Genomic DNA, 20,904 nt, shown 5'->3' on the forward strand with positions numbered 1-20,904 from the left:
TCTCAGGGTTGTATATAGTGACATATTGTACTTGCATAATAAATTTATTCCCTGGCCGTTTGTCCTCCACTCAATTGAAACCTCCCTTCGTCTTTTTTTCTCTCTCCGCTCCGTCATTCCGCTCCCATCCCCGCCCTCTTCCTCGTTCCTTGACCCTTCCGGCCAGCGGCTACAAAGTGCATGCGCACTCGTGTTACCACCGGTCTCGCTGCGCATGCGCACGCCCGACTTCCGGTGCATTTGGCGCCCAGGTCGGCCGAGCTGAGAGCGGCGAAGATGGCGGCAGCGAGAGCCGGTCAGCCGAGTACCGGTGTCCCTCTCAACCCCGCCACCACATCCGTCCCTGTTTCCTCTCCCGGCGGGCCCGTGCAGCAGGGCCTGAAGGAGGCGCTCTTCGAGGCCCTAGGCGCTATACTCTCGCCTGTGCAGGAGGTGCGGGCCGCGGGCGAAGAACAGATCAAAGTTCTGGAGGTGACGGAGGGTGAGTGTCAATGAGGGAGTAGGAGAGAGGAAACTGGAGGTGGAGGGGGACGGGTCTAGAGGGGGGAGTAGATGGAAAGAATTAGAGGAGTGGGGCCTAGAGGGCGTGATGAAGGGGGGGGGAGCTGGAGGAGTTGAAGGGAGAAGGTAAGAGGGGGCTCGTGGGGGTGGGAAAGGAGAGGGTCCTGGAGGGGGTGGAGTGGAAAGGGAAACAGCTGTTTTGGTGAGGAAAGTTGGAGGAAGGAGGAACTGCAGTGGTTGCTGTGGGGAGGGACTAGTAGGGGACAGAAGTTGTTGAAGGAGGATAGGTGGGAGGCACAGAGGGGGTGGGTGGGGTAGTAGATGGAGGGTGTTGGCGAGGAAGGTAGCTAGAGTGGGAGGGAAGATGGTGTTTTAGTGAGCAAGGATGGGGGAGCCTGGGGAGGGGGTTGGGGAGGAGCGGTAGGGAGCCAGAGGAGTTATTGAGTGGGGGTGGGTATTGGTGGGGTTGTTGTTGGAGGGTACTAGTAGGTTGAGGAGAGTCCTAAGAAGGGGGAGAGGAAGGTAGCTGGAGTGAGACGGAAGGAAGTGTTTTGGTGAGTGAGGAAAGCTGGAGTAAGGAGACAGGAGAGAGGCTCGTGGGGTTGGGGTAGGGAAAAAGCAGGGAGAGAAACAGCAGTTGAATTTTGTTGGAGGTTACATAAACGTGGAGTGGAGGAAGATGAGGCAAGGGATAGTTGTTGGGCAAAAGATAGAACCTTAGATGCAGAGGAAGCAGCAGGGGAGGGAGTGGAATTGAGGGGTACTGCGCTCCTATACATAATAATATGGCCACTGAGTGTATGCCACTGGTTTGGATAATGGAAATCTGCCGCTGATACATGATAAGTGGAGTGGCTTGTAGTGTTGAGAAAGCAGGAAATTTGCAGAAGGACTTGAACAAGTTATGAGAATGGGTAAAGAAATGGCAGATAGCATGTGCATGTAGTGTTGGGAAGTGTTCACTTTGTTAAAAGGAATAAAGGTGTAGGCTATTTTCTACGTGGGCAGAAAATTCAGAAGTGAAAGTTGCAAAGGTGTCCTTGTACAGGAGGCATATTTAAAGTAGAGGTTAGTAAGTTGTTGATTATTTGGGGTGTCAAATGTTACAGGGCGAAGGAGTGAGAATGGGGTTGAGAGGGCCATGATGGAATGGCTGAGCAGACCTGATGGGCTGAATGGCCTAATTCTGCTCTTGTGTCTTATTCCTATGGGTGGAGGGGAAATGGGGGAGAAAAGCTGGGCATTACAGTGTATGGGGTAGTGAATGGGAGAGGGGATGTTTGAAGTGAGGTGGAACTGGGATTTGGGAAGGAGCGTGTTTTGGGTCAGGGAGGGAGAGGGAACTGGGGGTGGGGAGGAGAAGCAGGAGAGGTTTGGCTTGATACAGAGCAAACATAACTAGGAGGATGGGGCAAATATATCTTCCTGCTCTCACCATTGTTTGCCCCTTCTTGGTCAACCCATGGTCTCCTCCTGCCATCCTAGAAGCCTGGCGTCACTTTATGGACATATAGTCAATCTATGTATAGAAGCTATCTTTGCAATTATATTGTGTATTTTACTGTGTTCTATATGTCATTGTGTCTGTTTTCATGCTGCATCGGATCCGGAGTAACTCTTGATTTTGTTCTCCTTTACGCTTATGTGTTGGAAATTACATTAAACCATCTTGAATCTTTCTGAACTACTGTCCTGTTCCCGTTGTGAATTGAATATAAAGTCTTATCTGTTCTTGTTAATGGTTGGTGGTGTTCTGTTTCAGAGTTCGGCGTTCACCTGGCTGAGCTAACAGTTGATCCCCAGGGAGCACTGGCGATCCGGCAGGTATGTGCAAGATGTTTGTACAGTACAAGGGAACCTGAAAACAGTGGATTCTGTTAATACAGATGCATAGGGTACAGTTCATTTTGCCCCAATTAGCCAAAGTTTTGTGGAAATAGTTAAAACTGTGGCAACCCAATTTCTAGCACACTCGAACTGGCTGACAATTAGCCAGAGTGCAGGCACAAAGGAAGAAAGCCTGAGGGGGTTTCAGTATGTGCCTCTCGAGGTATCCGGTGGGGGAGAGAGGCTTTAAAGCAAGACTGTTAAGTTGAAATAAACTTATTCTTTGACTGCAGTTTACCGACTCCATGTCGTTATTTTAGCGCTGCGTGTAGCACACCGCTACAATTGGTGACCCCGACGTGACGGTCTTTTAAAAAAAAACTCTATTTAACTGATTAACAGATCATACATTTAAATAATATATCTAACATGCAACTGTGGATTTCAGCACTCCAGATCTCTGGCAGCCAATGATAAGTGCAGTTAGGCCAGGGGTGGGCAAACTTTTTGACTTGTGGGCCACAAAGGGTTCTAAAATTTGACAGGGACCAGGAGCAGATGGACGGAGTGTTTTGGTAATACACCTCATAAGAGAAAATAAAGTATCATGAGATATGTAGAAAACATGTGCTTTAATTTCAATTGAAAATGAACAAATGCATTACAACAAAATATCTGTCTTTGAAGTCCCATGGTATTTAGCTATTTATTGAAATGACTTTTAAAACACTGAAAATTAAATGAATAAAATACAGCTTTTTACAGTTATTATTTTAAAGCACTGAAAATTCTGTTATCCTTCAAGATATTATCATCATAACTCTCCTCCTGACTGTCTTTATTTCAAAAACGGTAGGAGATGCAGGTCTACTTGTCCTGCTCCTTCTTATTCAATTGTCCCCTGTGCCAAAACTCAACAACGACCAGCACAAGGACAGAACAGTGACAGCGCGCCAGTATGCGGAGCGCATTATTTGATCTGGATAGCATTTTTTATTTTGAGAACGTACATGCACCTGCGCACTACTCATGTCCATCACTTAACAGAAATGACATGTAACATGTAAGGCTTATTGAAAAAAATATTTTCAAATGCATTTTTTTACATAACACAACGAAGAAACTTATTTTTAATTTCAGTGGGAACAGTGTTGTTGGTCTCCCTTTTTAGCCAGCGCATCAAAGTCTGGATTTAGTTTTGTTGTGGCGAAAACGCCAGAATTGCGGGGGGAAAAACAAGGTTTATTAATATAATTTCATCAAGTTCTGCGGGCCGGATTAAAAAGCTTAATGGGCCGCATATGGCCCCCGGGCCGTAGTTTGCCCATGCCTGAGTTAGGCAGATGAATTTTAATTTGGTCTACAAAGAAAATTTATTCAGCTAGTGTCAGATCTTTTCGTGGAACCCTGGCAAGGGACTGAAATAGTTTTAAGGTCAAAATAAAAAGAAAACAATGATCAAAAATCATTGATTTTGAATCTGTGTCCAATGGCCCAAATGGATAACATAACACAAGTGCATGTGACTGAAGCTAGTTATAAACTGTTCAACGATATCCTGAGCCAGTTAAGCTGCAGAGCGTCACAAATAAGTGAAGGGAATCCTGGTTATTTTTTCAATTAGCTTTTGATCTTTGAAAGTTGTCCCAAATAAGCAGCTTCCCCGATTAGTCGATGACCCAATTAACCAGAATCCACTGTTCCCTGATGTTACATAGCAAGATAGAAGTAGCAGTTCCTTTCCACTTGGTGCTACCTGCAAGCATTGTGGCAGCATCTACATGTGCAGACAACATCCAAGTTCATGTTTATAGTAATTTCAACCGTGTACACGTATACTGCCAAATGGAACGTTACTCCACAGTAACATGGTGCGTAACACTATATAACACAGACAATACACAAAGTATTATTACCCCATGTATATTACCAAATAATTAAATATATTCCAGAAGGCTGGTATTTAGCTTAAGGTGCATTTACAACCATTTAAAAAGTAAACAGTATTACAGTACTGACGCTTCACATATGATAAAAGCTGGGTGACAGCTCTTCTATTGATGTTATGTTATGGATGGATGGGGAAAGATCCTTGATAGCGCTAAGTGTATGCTATGCTCTTGATGAATAGCTAGGATGGGTTGAAGAGAGATCCTTTCTAGCACAACCTGGCTACCTCCTTCATTATGAGAGATTGCATCCAATTCTGCATGAGCAAACACCAATCCCTAGCCAGATCCCATCTCCCAGCCCTCCATACATATTCCTGTCTAGATATCAACCCCTTTGCCCAAGTCAAACTGTTCACACACTATTGTATTCTGAAGTTTTTAATCCAAGGTTCTTTTAGAAGTCAGGAAACAGAAAGAATACTAGTTGCTTCATGATTGTTTCAGTAAGTGTTTATAGAACAAAGAGAATTGGAAATGGACAGTAACGGAAGAAATTAGTAGCTGAAAGGAGAGAGAAGCAAAAGATGGGGATGCTGCACGGTCAGCTCTTTGTATACCCCACAATAAAGAAACTTCCCATTCAAGTATGCAGAGAAGAGTTAACCAATCAGATAACTCTTATTCAAATAATGCAATATTAAAAGAAGCTTCCAGGGCTTTCTGAATGATACAAAGAACTGTAGTCACTAGGGGATATACTGAGCAACTGCAGATACATCGTGTGGTTAGTACTAAACAGTTTCACGTATAAAAGTAGTTGTATAAAATACTAGCAGGCATAAATGTTAAACTGCAAAGATATTGACAGCTAAACAGTTCGGACCAAACTTCATAATGGGGAAAGAAATGTGATGGAAATGACTGACCATGAATGATTGTTAGTGCCAGATGGGTGGTTTGAGTATCTTTAAAGCTGCTAATCTGGAATTTTCATTTACAACAGTCTCTAGGTTTTACAGAGAATGGTGCAAAAAAAAGTTCAGCTTGCGGCAGTTCTGTGGGCAAAAGGCCTTGTTAATGAGAGAGGTCGGAGGAGAATGGCCAGACTGGTTCAAGTTGACAGGAAGGCGACAGTAACTCAAATAACCACGTGCTACAACAGCGATATGCAGAAAAGCATCTCTGAACGTACAACACATCGAGCCTTGACCTGAATGGGCTATAGCTATACCGAGTTCTGCACTTGTACCTAATAAAGTAGCCACTGAGTCCATGTAAAGGATTTGGTGACAATTGATGGCTTTGTGTCCATGATTACAGATAATACAAAAATGGGTGGAGGGGCTTGTGCTGAGGAAGCAGGGAGATGGTAGACAGAATTTGATTAGGAGAATGGGCAACATGCAGCTGGAATATAGTGTAGAAAGTATATGGTCATGCACTTTGGTTGAAGGAATAAAGGTGTAGACTGCAGTGAAAAAAATTCAGAAATCTTAGTCCTTGTGCAAGATTCTTTGTTAACTTGCAGGTTGAGTTGGTCGTAAGGAAGGCAAATGTAGTGTTAGCATTCATTTCACAAGGACTAGAATGTAAAAACAAGGATATAGTGCTGAGGCTTTATAAGAGTTTGGTCAGACTGCACTGGGAGTGTGGCCTCATCACGACAGTAGAGGAGGTCATGGACTTGATAGTGAATTCGGAATGGGTGGCCACTGGGAGATTCTGTTTTCTCTGGCGGATACAGCACAGGTGCTCGGTGATGCAGCCCTTAGCATTGTCAGTGACCCCTCCCATCCATCCCACAATCTCTTTGAACCCCAACCATCAGGCAGGAGGTACTGTAGCACTCGGACAAGATATGTTAGGATGAGAATCAGCTTCTTCTCCCAGGCCATGAAACTGTTGAACTCCTTGCCACCACCCAGGTCTCATCACATACGAAGTGCTGGTAACGTTATACTGTTTATGTTTAACTTGTATCATATATGCACCACTTGTGGTAATAGTGCGTTGATTTTGTGTTATATGTACTGTGTTTTATACCTTGTCTGGAGAAACGTCTCATTTGTACAGCTGAATGACAATAAACTTGAACTTGTTTATTTTTATGGCCTTGCTGTGTTATGCTCTTCAACTTTGGTTTGTGAAGGTAAATTCATCATTCGGCTCTGAATATCCAGGAATGCTCATTCTAAGAGTATATCTAGCTCAGATGAGAGACATGTTTCTCAAGGAATGTTAATAATTAAAAATGTTTAACTTCATCCTTCTTGTTCACAGCTGGCATCTGTAATTCTGAAACAGTATGTGGAGAATCACTGGTGCAATCAGTCAGTAAAGTTCCACCCACCTGAGACGACTGAGAGGGTAAGGGAACATTATAAACTGCTCTTCGATGTGTATCTTTGCAGGGTGAGGGAATCAGGAATCAAGATTAGAGAAACTACAGAACAGCATTAATTTGAAATTGTTGGGTTCTGGTGTTTTTAACCCAAGGTTCCTTCAAAAGTCAGGAACTAAGATATGGAAATGAACGGTGATAGAGGCCTACTAAGTGAAGGGATAGATGAAAGAAAGAAGGCGCTGCCTTGCAGTGCAACTATTTTATAGTGATAGCTAAGGGAAATACTATTCAGATTTATAGATAGGAGTCAACTAATACGGTAGCAATCATTGAAATAATGCAGTACAATGAAGCTTTCAGAACTTTCTAGAATTGTACCTTGTATAAAATTTGTATTAAATTTACATATACATACTAGGCGGTTACTTATATACAAGTAAATACATAAAATATAAGTAGATAATTTTTAAACTGCAAAGAAAATAACACAGTCACATCCAACATTGGGTAGATATGTTTAAAAATATTTCAGGTCCAGATTTAATTATTTATCATGTTCATAAGATTGTAAGAAGACATATGATGTATTGGTCTTCCATTAGTTGGGGGAATTGAGTTCAAGAGCTGCGAGTTAACTTTGCAGCTGTATAAAGCCCGGTTAGTCCACATTTGGAGAATTGTGTTCCATTCTGGTCATCTCATTAAAGGAAGGATGTGGAGGCTTGAGAGAGGGAGCAGAAGTGATTTACCAGGATGATAGCTGAATTAGAGAGCATGTCTACTGAGGGAAGGTGGAGTGAGCTTGGGCTTTTAGATAGTAGGAGGATGAAGGGTGACTTGATAGAGTTGTGCAAGATGAGAAGAGGCATAGATCGAGTGAATAGTCAGAGGCCTTTTCCTAGGGTGGAAATGGTTAATATAAGGGGTGAATTTACAAAAATATAGGGGGGGAATGTCAGAGGTAAGCTTTTTTAATAAACTGTAAAAATTGCTGTAAAAAAACAGTAGTGACGTTTTAAGAGTCTCTTATGTGTGCCCACATGAATGATCAAAAAATAAAGGGCTATTTATGATGGAAGGTTTAGATTGATCGTAGAGAAGGTTAAAAGGTTGCACGACATTGTGGGCCAAAGAGCCTGTATTGGTAAGGTGCTGAGACTCGCTGCTTATGTGGGTGAAAGAGACAGAAATGACAAAATGTTTGAGCTGAAAAGCAATTGGATAGGAACTAGAGGAAAATAAACATGGGGCAAAAGGATATCGTTGAGGAATAGACTCGGTGTCATTGTGTCAGTGGCTGCAAGGACTCTTGTCAGTTCATTGATAACTACCCACTCAGTAGCTGTGAACACACTGGTGGCAGGGTAGCATAGTGGTTAATGCAATCGCTTCATAGCTCCAGCGACCACTGATCAGAGTTCAATTCCCACTGCTGCCTGTAAGGAGTTGGTTCTTCCTGTGACTGGGTGCTCAGGCTTCCTCCCACAATCCGCAAGCGTATGGGTTAGGGTTAGTGAGTTGTGGGCATGCTGTCCCCTGTAGGCTGCTCTCAGCGCCATTCTTCAACTGTGTTTGGTCATTGGGTCACGATAGTATGGCATTTTGTGGAACACTATTGCAGCACGAGGTGTTGGGGTTCAATCCTGGCATCCTGAGTAAGGAGTTTCTGTGGAAAGCATGAATTTTCTCTGGGTCATTGGTTCTGCAATCCCAGTCCAATGACGTTAAAGGTAGGTTACTTGGCTATTGTAAATTGTCCTGTGATTAGGTTAAGGTTATGTTAGGGTTATTGGGGATTGCTAGGTGGTGTGGCTTGAAGGGCCACTGTGTCTCTAAATAAATAGATAAATAAATTGACACAGAACAATGCATTTCACTATGTTGTGATGTACAACTGGCAAATAAAGCTAATTTTTCTAAAAACAATGACTTCTCAGGTTTGGTCATCTGGTCATGTTTTAATTTCCATTGCAGGCTAAGGTGGCCATCAGAGAGCTTTTACCGAGTGGCCTGCAAGAGTCGATCAGTAAAGTGCGGTCCAGTGTAGCCTATGCTATATCTGCGATAGCCCACTGGGACTGGCCCGAGGCCTGGCCTGAGCTCTTCAGAGTGTTGATGGACATGTTGATCAGCGGTGACGTAAACGCTGTGCACGGGGCCATGCGGGTCCTCACAGGTACAAAGAACGTGCAGCCTCACCACGACAGCACAAAATTCAAGTTTAATTAGAACATACACGTGTATATATCATCATTATGTGCTGTGTCTCATGACCATGATTGTTGGCACACTTTTCTACAGAAATGGTTTGTTATTGCCGTCTTCTGGGCAGTGTCTTAACAAGATGGGTGACCCAGACATCATCTCTTCAGAGATTGTCGGGGGTGGGGGGGGGGGGTTGCTAAGCAGGTACTTTTACTTTATTGTCACCAAACAATTGATACTAGAGCGTACAATCATCACAGCGATATTTGATTCTGCACTTTGCGCTCCCTGAAGTACAAATCAAAGTAAATATAATAAAAATTTAAATTATAAATCATAATTAGAAAATAGAAAAGGGAAAGTAAGGTAGTGTAAGCCAGGTCCGGATATTTGGAAGGTACGGCCAGGATCCATTCAGCAGCCTTATCACAGTTGGAAAGAAGCTGTTCCCAAATCTGGCCGTACAAATCTTCATGCTTCTGAACCTTCTCCCAGAGGGAAGAGGGACAAAAAGTGTGTTGGCTGGGTGGGTCGTGTCCTTGATTATCCTGGCAGCACTGCTCCGACAGTGTGCGGTGTAAAGTGAGTCCAAGGATGGAAGATTGGTTTGTGTAATGTGCTGGGCTATGTTCACGATTTTCTGCAGCTTCTTCCGGTTTTGGACAGGACAACTTCCATACCAGGTTGTGATGCACCCTAAAAGAATGCTTTCTACGGTGCATCTATAAAAATTAGTGAGGGTTTTAGGGGACAGGCCAAAGGTGGTCTGCAGGCTAAAGGAGGGAAAGAGTGCCTTACACACACTTTGGTAGAGATGTATCTCCACGGTGTCACCCAAAACATGTAAATAGCTAAACAAAACAAAGTTCCTCTGGGGCCAAGGTACAAAACAGAGCACATACAGTCACTCACACAGAATATTAAGTTACAATACACATACAGTCACAAAAGATGATATTAGCACAAGTTTGAGTGGTATGACCTGAAGATGGATGGTGCATGGGATATTGTCCTGCAGCCATGTTTCTGCAAGAACAAGTATGCAGCAGTTCATCATCTTGCACTGGGCTAGCTGTAGAAACAGAAATTGATTGATTGAGATAGAGCTCTGAGGGGTCTGGTGATGTCATCATCCACAATAGCAGCTTAAGTCAAAAGCTCCTCCAGAAAAATACATATTTTGCCCTGTTAATCCATCAAATATAAGATCTTTCCAAAATATCTGAATTGATAAAGGGGGCAAGAATGGAGATTAAAAAAGCGTCACTGCAGAGCCTGTGGACGAGAGGGGAGAAACGAGTGGCTCTCCTACCCGAATGCATGGTAACGAGGCTGATGATGGGCCTCGTTCAGGCGAAGTGGCAAATATGATCAAAATTCTGGAAGAGATACAGGAGTTCCAATAAGATATAAAACAGCAAATAAATGATATCAAGTCAGAGCTCGCCAATGTCAATCAAAAAATAGCAGTGGCATGATGTACCCTCTCAATTTCAAGCTCCATAGTCAAGGGAAGCTCCTGCGCGTCACACAGCAACTTTCATATAAACTCCATCACAGACATTAGAGGAAATTAAAATAATTAGTAATGAAATTAATAGTTTGGCTGCGCAAGAAATCGGGAAAAATGTAATGTTTCTGAAGCAGAGACATTATGAAAGTGGATCTAAGTCTATGAAAATACTGGTGTGGAAACTGGAAAAAAAAATTGCAGAAAATACAATTCATAGAATTAAGAATCCAAGAACAAAAATGATTTAAAAAAATAAGCTAAATGACATTCAAGAAGCTTTTGAAGTGTTTTAGAAAACTCTATTCCAAAGTTCCAGGGGGAAGCATAACCCAAATTGACACCATAGTGGGGTGTGTCAGGAATGGACAGGAAGAGGAGTATAGGAAACTGATACAGGACTTTGTGATATGGTGCAACTCAAACTACCTGCGTCTCAATATCACCAAGACCAAGGAGAAGGTGGTGGACTTTTGGAGATCTAGGCCTCATATGGAGCCAGTGATCATTAATGGAGAATGTGTGGAGCAGGTTAAGACCTACAAGTATCTGGGAGTACAGTTAGACGAGAAGCTAGACTGGACTGCCAACACAGATGCCTTGTGCAGGAAGGCACAGAGTCGACTGTACTTCCTTAGAAGGTTGGCGTCATTCAATGTCTGTAGTGAGATGCTGAAGATGTTCTATAGGTTAGTTGTGGAGAGCGCCCTCTTCTTTGTGGTGGCGTGTTGGGGAGGAAGCATTAAGAAGAGGGACGCCTCACGTCTTAATAAGCTGGTAAGGAAGGCGGGCTCTGTCGTGGGCAAAGCACTGGAGAGTTTAACATCGGTAGCTGAGCGAAGGGCGCTGAGTAGGCTACGGTCAATTATGGATAACTCTGAACATCCTCTACATAGCACCATCCAGAGACAGAGAAGCAGTTTCAGCGACAGGTTACTATCGATGCAATGCTCCTCAGACAGGATGAAGAGGTCAATACTCCCCAATGCCATTAGGCTTTACAATTCTACCACCAGGACTTAAGAACTTTTTAAAAGCTATTATTAATGCTTTTTGAGATAGTGATTTAGATGCATATCATATTTTTTACTGAGTTAAGTATTGTATGTAATTAGTTTTGCTACAACAAGTGTATGGGACATTGGAAAAAAGTTGAATTTCCCCAAGAGGATGAATAAAGTATCTATCTATCTATCTATTAAAACTATACAGGGACTATATGACAACCCTACTGCTAGGTTTAAAATCAATGGATATTTATCAAATAGTCTTATCCTAGAAAGGGGCGTGAGACAGGGTTGTGCATGGTCACCGCTACTCTTCGCATTATATCTGGAACCATTAGCTCAATACATCAGACAAAATGAAGATATCAGGGGAATTACTATTAAAGGGTCAGAGCATAAATTGGCCTGTTACGTGGATGACATTTTGATCTGGTCTAAGGCAACCAACATACTCTTTACCTAAATTGATGCAATCCTTTGAACAATATGGCCAATTATCTGGATACAAGATCAACATAGATAAAACCCAATTACTTTCATATAACTATGGCCTACCAAGAGCAGTTGGAAGTAGATATCCCTGGGCATGGCAAACAGAGTCTTTCAAATACTTGGGCATCATTATGCCAAAAGATTTGGCAAAAATAGCAGATTGCCATTATCAGCCTATATATATATAAAAAAAGGAAGATATAACAAGATGAAACCTAATACCTTTTTTTAGTTTTGGTTCAAGGATTGAATCTATTAAAATGAATATACTGCCTAGACTATTATATCTTTCAAACCCTACCAATAGAGATTAATCAAAATCAATTCAATGAATGGAACAAGATGTTATCAAGATATATTTGGCAAGGTAAAAGGCCAAGAGTTTGTCTCAAAACTTTACAATTAGTCAGGTTGTTATTTTGCAGCACAGTTGAGAGCTGTGATATGCTGGTGCAACCCATCATATGACGCTCAATCGAAAAACATTGAGGAAAGGGTACTTCCCATCCCCATACAGGCAATTTTGGCTGATAACAAAGGTACTTAAATACTATTGCTAACCCATGGGTGAAATGGACTCTTAAAATATGGAAAACTATTATAAAAGAATATAAAAACTCGAAGTACACTGCAGATGCTGGGGTCAAAGCAACACGTTCAACAAGGTGGAGGAGCTCAGCAGTTCGGGCAGCATCCATGGAAACGAGCAGTCAACGTTTCGGGCCGAGACCCTTCGACAGGACTGGAGAGGGAGGGGGCAGGGGCCCTATAAAGAAGGTGGGGGGAGTGTGGGAAGGAGAAGGCTGTTAGGTGCCAGGTGAAAAACCAGTAAAAGGAAAGATCAAGGGATGGGGGAGGGGATAGACAGGAAAGGTGAAGAAGGAATGTAAGGGGAAAGCACTATGTGTAGTAGAAGAAGGCAGAATCATGAGAGAAGTGATAGGCAGCTGGAGGAGGAGTTAGAGTGAAACTGGGATGGGGGAAGGGAGAGGGAGGGAATTACCGGAAGTTGGAGAATTCAATGTTCATGCCAAGGGGCTGGAGACTACCCAGGCAGTATATGAGGTGCTACTCCTCCAACCTGAGTTTGGCCTCATCATGGCAATAGAGGAGGCCATGTATGGACACATCCGAATGGGAATGTGAAGCAGAGTTGAAGTGAGTGGCAACCGGGAGATCCTGTCTTTTGTGGCAGGCGGAGCGGAGGTGCTCGACAAAGCATCTCCCCCAATCTGCATGGGTCTCGTCGATGTAGCGGAGGCCGCACCGGGAGCACCGGATGCAATAGATTACCCCAACAGACTCACAAGTGAAGTGTTGCCTCACCTGGAAGGACTGTTTGGGGCCCTGAATGGTGGTAAGAGATGAGGTGTAGGGACAGGTGTAGCACTTATGCTTGCAGGGATAAGTGCCAGGTGGGAGATCTGTGGGGAGGGACGTGTGGACCAGGGAGTCTCAGAGGGAATGATCCCTGTGGAGAGGGGTAGAGAGTGAAAGATGTGCTTAGTGGTGGTGTCCTGTTGAAGGTGGTGGAAGTTACGGAAGATAATGTGCTGGATCCGGAGGCTGGTGGGGTGGTAGGTGCTTCCCCTGCCCCTTCCCTTGATCTTTCCTCTCACCGGTTTTTCACCTGGCACCTACCAGCCTTCTTCCCACCCTCCCCCCCCCCCCCCCCACCTTTTTTTACAGGGCACCTGCCCCCTCCCTCTTAAGTCCTGACGAAGGGTTTCAGCCTGAAACATTGACTGCTCATTTCCACGGATACTGCCTGACCTGCTGAGTTCCTCCAGCTTGTTATAAAAGAATATGAACTAGAGGGAGATACTGCAATTCTTAAATGGTGTGCATATGACTCGGATTTTACGCCGAATAAACTGGATGCTAGTTTTAAGGACTGGACAGCTAAAGGAATAACAGTTCTTTGCAATATAATGAAAGAAGGAACACTGTTCAGTTTTGAAATGCTTAAAGAGAAGCACTTACTAGAAAAACAAGACTTATTTTTATTTACAGATGTGACAGTATGTTAATAGGACAGTTAAAAATGTAACCAAGGCAAGTACATGTTTAGAAAAGCATATAATTCAGAGAACGGTAGTAGAATCATTTCAAGCGTGTATAAGGGTTTGTCACATCTTAAAACATATTTGACTTCATACATTAAAACAAAATGGGAAAAGGAAGGAGGGATAATTTGAGGAAGAATGGACAATAATATGGAGGTATCAGTGGCAGTGTACCAGTTCACAAAAATGGAGGGAGTTCGGATGGAAAAACTTGATAAGATATTTTATTACACCCTCTGAGAAATCCCATTATGATAGTAACCTCCTTGTTTGCTGGAGAAATTGTGGAAATCAAAATGCAAACCATTATTACATTTTCTGGGAATGCCCCGTTATCAAAGACTATTGGAGTGGGATAGAAAATGCCCTACGAGACATCTTTAAATGTGAAATACCCCTAGAAAGTAAAACCAGATATTTTGGGTATACACCTGAAGAATGGTTGAAAAGAGATAAATATTTTATGAATATACTGCTGGTGGCTGGTAAAAAAAAAACCCTTACTAGGAAATGGTTATTACAGGAGAGCCCAAACTTAAGTACATGGATGGACATTTACAAAATAGAGAAGATAACAGCATCTGTTAATCATAAGTTGGAACAATTTGATTCATACTGGGAAAAATGGTTTAACCACATAACACCTCATAGGCCTGATTTTAGTCTCACAAATTAATGAATATGTTGTTATAAAAAAAGATCACTCCCTACTTGTACATAGTTTCCTCCTTTTGCTTGTTCTTTCCTTCCTCTCTTTTCTGTAAGTATATACCTCATAAATATTATGTGGAGATTTGTGGCATATATGACTATATGATATATATGTACAATATCTGAAATACATCTTACAGAACTGTTTGATGATGACCTTCAATAAAAAATAAATTACAAAAAAAAAGAGATCAAGCTCTGAATAGGCCCTTCAGGCCTTGCAAGCCACACCACTCAGCAACCCCGAATTTACGCTAGCCTAATCATAAGACAATTTACGATGACCTACTAACCTGTATAACTTTGGACTGTGGAAGGAAACCGGAGCATCTGGAGAAAATCCACACATTCCAAGAGGAGATCATATAGACTCCTTACAGATGTCAGAATTGATCTCTGAACTTCGATGTACTAGGCTATAATAGCATTATGAGGGCAAAGCAGCTTGTCCTCCTGGGGAAAACACTGGAGCGCAGTACTGGTGGGAAAGTCAGCCCTCAAGCCAACAGAGATTCCGGTGTGTCTGGTGCGCCTCTCTTCTCTCCCACACTTTGCTGGGTAGCTGTAACACGAGGACCTAGTATGCACGACAATGAAGGCCACTCAGCTACTCCCACTGTTGGTTTCACCAAAGATCCAGTGACGAGTCATGCTCTTAACTTTTGTTATGTCGGCTGCCGCAATATTCAGTTCTTGATTTGTTTCTGGCTTTCCTCTGCAGAGTTTGCTCGTGAGGTTACGGACACCCAGATGCCCCTGGTAGCACCTGTAATTTTGCCAGAAATGTACAAGATATTTACAATGGCTGAGGTAAGTTACTTCAATCAGTGTTCATTCTTTTGAACTGCTGGTACACCAAATCCTTCAGACTAAAGTTTTCTTTATGTGGAAGGTATTTCCGCAGTTTGAAGTATAAGCAGATAAAGTGGCTACAGGCATCGACTTTTGGACAACCCAAAACACGAGATTCTGCTTACTGACATAAGCCCCATCACCCTACTGGGACATAGGCAGCAGACAGCCTGTTGCCACGTCCTCTGTCCTGGCTCAGTCTCTGATATCCTTGGATGTATCCTTCATCTCCTCGGGTCCTTAGAGGTTTTGTTGGTATTTCAGTAGCATTTAGATTTTATGGGGTGGGGTTGCCAGCCCCATGCCCAACCCTCCCTCCTTGTTTTGCAGCTGGGCTTGGGATCATCCATGGAGGAGTTAAGAGATTCTGCAGATGCTTGAAATCCTGAGCAACGTATGAAAAATGCTGGAGGAATTCAGCAAGTCAGGCAGGGAAGTTGAATAAACAGTTGATATTTCAGTCCCAGACCCTTCATCAGCACTGGAAAGGAAGGGGGAAGTACCTAGTTTAAGGTGCGGGGGGCAAGGAGCATAAGCTGGCTGCTGATAAGTGAGACCAGATGAGAACATAAGAACAAATGAAATTGGAGCTGGAGTAGGCCACCTGGTCTATCGAGCCTGCTCTGCCATTCAATGAGGGGAAGGTTGGTGGGAGTAGGGGTGGGATAATGTGAGAAGCTGGAGGTGATAGGTAGAAGAGGTGCAGGGCTGAGGAAGGAGGAATCTGACAACAGAAGAGAATGAACCCCTAGAAGAAAGGGAAAGAGGAGGGGAACTAGAGGGGGACAATGGACCAGTGAGAAGAGAAGGGGTGAGAGGGTAACCAGAAAAGGCAATGGAAAAATGAGGAGGAGAAATAAGTGGGAAATTATTGGAAGTTGGAGATTTCAGTGTTCGTGGCGTCAGGTTCAAGGCTACCCAGTCATGAAGTGTTGCTACTCCAAACTGAGAGTGGTTTCATTGTGACCACGGAATACTGACATCCGAATGGCAAGTTGAATTGTAATGGGCAGCCTCTGGGAGATCGTAAGTTTTGCGGCATATGCTCAACAAAGCAGTTTCCCAATCTGTATAGGGTCTCACAGGGAATACTGGATATAATAAGTGGCAAACCTCCAACCTGATGGCATGAACTTTTGCACAATACTTGTAGTCAGAAAAATGGATTAGGAGGTGGAAGTTCAAGATTTAGAATTATTTAATGTATTTTCCTGTACACAAGAATAAGGAGAAGAAAATAATTGTTACTCTGGATCTAATGCAGCACAAAAGATAAAGAAAACAATAATAATGAAAAAAGCGCAATAAATATAAATTCATACGACATATGAGCCGAATTAGGACCTTTGGCCCATCAAGGCTGTTCCACTATTTTATCAAGACTGATCCATTTTCCCCTCTTAGTCTCAATCTCTTGCCTTCCCCCAGTATCCCTTCATATCCTGACTATTTAAGAATCTATCAACCTGTGCCTTAAATATACCCAATAGCTTGACCTCCACAGCTGCCAAAGGCAACCAATTCCACAAATTACACGAGTGAATATACAGATGCTGGAAATAAATAGAAACACAACATGCTGGCAGAACTCAGCAGGCCAGACAGCATCTATGGGAGGAGGTAGTGACAACGTTTCGGGCCGAAACCCTTCATCAGGAGGGTTCCACATGTACAGATTCACCACTATGGCAAAACAAATTCCTTCCCACCTCCATTCTAAAAGGGTGCGCTTCTATTTTGGAGTTGTGTTCTCTGGTCTTAGACTCTCCCACCACAGGAAACATCCCCGCCACATCAAGGCCTTTTAACATTTGATAGCTTTGAAAGATGGCTTTTATACATTGAATGTATGCTCATAAAGTGACAGTAGGCTGTATGGGAAATAATAAAGTAGTGGTGGAGTTGGTGAGTGAAAGTGTTGATCAATGCAGTCAGCCCTCTTTATCCTTTGGGCATTGGTTCTGAGACCCCCCGCGGATACCAAAAAACGCGGATGCTCAAGTCCCTTATTTAACATGTATCATGTCTTTAGGACTTGGTGGTGCAGCTTTGAATCCGCAGTGTTTCTGTTCACGAAAATAATCACGATCACGCTTGAAAATAAGGTGGAAATAATAAAGTGATTGGAAAGAGGTGAAATGCCATTGGTCTTTGGAAAAGCGTTAAGCTACAGTCGGTCAACGATCGGAACAATTTTAATAGAGCATGTGAAAGGCCCTGCCCCGATGAAAGCTATAATTATTACTAAGCAACGCAGTGGTTTAATTATTGAATATGTATGTTTCTTACGTGTTTTATATGCATAGAAAGGTAAAATATGTACTATATACTAAGAAAAACGTTTGACTAACTGACACTAAATAATACCGGATGTACCTGTTCCGACTTCAAATCCGACTTAAATACGGACTCAGGAATGGAACTCATTCATAACCCGGGGACTGCTTGTACTTTTAAGTCATTTTTAGATTACTTATAATACCTAATACAATGTAGATGCTATGTAAGTAGTTGTTATACTGTTGTTTAGGGAATAATGACAAGAAAAAAATCTTCTGTACATGCTCAAACAATGAGTGCTGGAGAGAGAACTTCCGGGTTTTCCCGGTCCGCAGTTGGTTGAATCCGCGCATGCAGAATCCGCAGATAAGGAGGGCCGACTGTATTGCAGTTTGGGGAAGTAAGTTTTTTTGAACTTGGTGGTCTTGGCGTGGATCTTATGTAGCCTCCTTCCTGATGGGAGTGGGATAAACATCCTTTAGCAGGGTGGGTGGGATCCTTCATGATGTTAATGGCCCATTACTGGCACCTTTCTAGATGGGAAGTTGGCTGGTGTCAGTGATGCTTTGTGCAGTTTTGACTACCCGTGGTAAAGTCTTCCTGTCCACTGTACCATGCAGTTATGCAGCTTGTTAGGCCGCTCTCTTCAGCCTCCTCAGAAAGTAGAGGTATTGGTGAGCTCTCTTGACTGTGTGGATTGTGTTCTGGAACCGTGAGGGATTGTGTGTGATGGACACTCCTAGGAATTTGAAACTGCTTGGAGGATTTGATAAGGCGGAAACGTTAGGGTCTTTTAAGAGACTCCTGGATGCGTACATGGAGCTTAGAAAAGTAGAGGGCTACGGGTAAGCCTAGGTAGTTCTAAAGTAAGGACATGTTCGGCACAGCATTGTGGGCCGAAGGGCCTGTATTGTGCTGTAGGTTTTCCATGTTTCTAATTCAAGAGGATGTCCTCTGCTGTTGTAGGGAATGTGCAGAGAATCTCACAGACAGGTGATTGATTCATTTGTCAAGCTGGGCCACCAATGGGTTAGATTAATTAGACTAGGTCAGAGTTGGACTTTGGCGGACAGTTATGGGGAGCTGGAGAGAAGAGATTTACCTGCAGCATATAACAAACCTGAAACAGTAGGTTAGAACAAAGATAGAACCCAGGTGAAGAACATGACTAACAGACAGAGTGGATTCTGGTTAATTTGATTGGGACAGTGTTTAAACAACAAAACTAATTGAGAAAATAGTCGTGATTCTTTTTGTTTATTTGGAACGCTCAGGTTTAATTGGACAGGAAAATAGCTAAACGGTTTCTGACTAGTGTCAGATATGTGCACTTGCATGGCCATCAGACACTATACTGTTCTTTGAGCAAACAATTTTTAAGTAGCGTCAGTTGAGTGTGTTTGTCTTCAAAAAGCAGCGATTTTTGTCACTGATAGTTAGTGAGAAATAAGCAGTAAGATCTGTTTTCCTCACAGAAGTTTGAAACATTCAGGTTTGGAAATGCCAAAACAGCTGAGAGTAAAAATGAAATTATTTCACTACTTCATTCAATAAGTTAGTGACTATGATGAATTTGAAAGTATTGACGATGATCTTGAATGTTCCAATTAAATTGAAGATTTGGAGGATGCATTCATCAGTAGTATTGTATGAAGACATTCATTATCTGCACTGATTTTGTGAACAATGTGAATTCCTCCATGGATAACTAGTAAGGATTAATACACTGTTTTGAAATGCTGTAGTACTGTTGATGGTGTTCCAATTTGTTCTGAATTTCATTTAAATACATAATTTGTTACTCAGATAATTTTTAAAAATCTTTTTAACTATTTTCATGAAACTTCGGCTAATTGGGGCAGCCGCTTAATTGGACCAAAATGTACTTGGTCCTGATGTATCTCAGTTAACCAGAATGCATTGTATATTTAGAAAGCATATTGCAGGGGAAATACGGAGATGTATTACTAACCAGTGGATGTAAAGGAATTTCGAGTAAAGATGTAAGGTGAGCACAGTAATCGAATAAAAATGTCTTGAAGAATTCATATCTTGAAGAGCAGCTGTAGTGATAAAATAAGTCAGGAACTCTGAGATGAATTGCTGAATAATACGAAAGAGCAGTTTCCAAATGAACTGATGAGGTAGGGAAAAGCTAGTAGGGGCACCATCTTCGTGAGTTTTGTAAAAGCCAAGCAAGGCAGCTGTCGTAATTTGCAGAGTAGGTCTCAAAAGTAAGTGTAGGAAAACATCCAGATAATAGTGGTTATCAAGACGGTCATGAAGGAAAATTTAGTCGCCATCTGTAAGGAGTTTGTACGTACCCCTGTAATCGTTTGGGTTTCCTCGGTGTCCTCTGATTTCCTCTCACAGTCCAGAGACTTAGGAGGTTAGTAGGTTAATTGGTCATTGTAAATTGTCCTGTGACAATGTTAAGCGTTTTCAGTTCAGATTTAACCAGGTCGAAGGAATTCTGTAACATGTCAAACTTGGATTCCAAGTCATCCAGTTTATCCAATTTTTCAAGTTTCTCTGAAATTTGTTGAAACATTTCGGTCAAAGTCTCTAAAGTAGTCTCTTTTTTTGACTGCTTTCTACTCATGGTGCTTTCACCGACATAGGTTTAAACAGCAAAGTAAGCGAATAACTTCGGAGCACGTAGCTAGTGCAACCTACTCCATTACAGCCACCGGAAGTGCTCATCCTGTGACAAATGTTAAATCAGTGAGTTGCTGGATGGTGTAGCTCATTGGGATGTGAGGGCCTGTTCTGCATTGTATCTCTAAACAAAATAAAAACTTGCCAGTAAATTGGGTAAAAAGTGACAGCAGTGGTAAATATTTAAAAGAGAATGTACCTATTCAAAAAAAAAGTAAGAGAAGCAAATACAGCAATAATGGAACACTTTGGATGAATTGAGTTTATTGCCATGGACATACACTGGGTATAAATGCCATGAAAATGAGCTATTTGAAGCAACCACTCAGTGTATTACAGACATAACAATTAGCCTTAAACATAAATTTGTAAATAATACATAACTTATTATGTAATTTACATGTGCACAAATATAAACGTGAGAGCAAGTGCGAGGGAAAAATTATAAAAGAAATCCAAGGAAAACCGGGGTGGGGGGGTGGAAATCAACAATTGGAAAAGCAGATTGGGTCAATTAAATTGACAAGAAATATAAAATGCTTTGTAAATGCCAGAAGAC

General features: G+C 42.3%; 1 protein-coding gene across 1 annotated transcript in view; it reads left to right on the forward strand.

The window, feature by feature from the left end:
- The first annotated feature begins 239 nt into the window (after positions 1-239).
- ipo9 (importin 9) overlaps positions 240-20,904 on the forward strand; it is a 148,450-nt gene continuing 127,785 nt past the window's right edge. The window contains exons 1-5 of the mRNA XM_073030278.1: positions 240-481; positions 2,264-2,325; positions 6,501-6,587; positions 8,539-8,740; positions 15,277-15,365. Coding sequence (XP_072886379.1) covers positions 277-481; positions 2,264-2,325; positions 6,501-6,587; positions 8,539-8,740; positions 15,277-15,365 — 645 coding nt within the window. The 5' untranslated portion in view covers positions 240-276. The remainder of the gene's footprint in view (positions 482-2,263; positions 2,326-6,500; positions 6,588-8,538; positions 8,741-15,276; positions 15,366-20,904) is intronic.

The sequence above is a fragment of the Hemitrygon akajei genome, chromosome 27 (assembly GCF_048418815.1).
Source record: "Hemitrygon akajei chromosome 27, sHemAka1.3, whole genome shotgun sequence".
NCBI lineage: Eukaryota > Metazoa > Chordata > Chondrichthyes > Myliobatiformes > Dasyatidae > Hemitrygon > Hemitrygon akajei.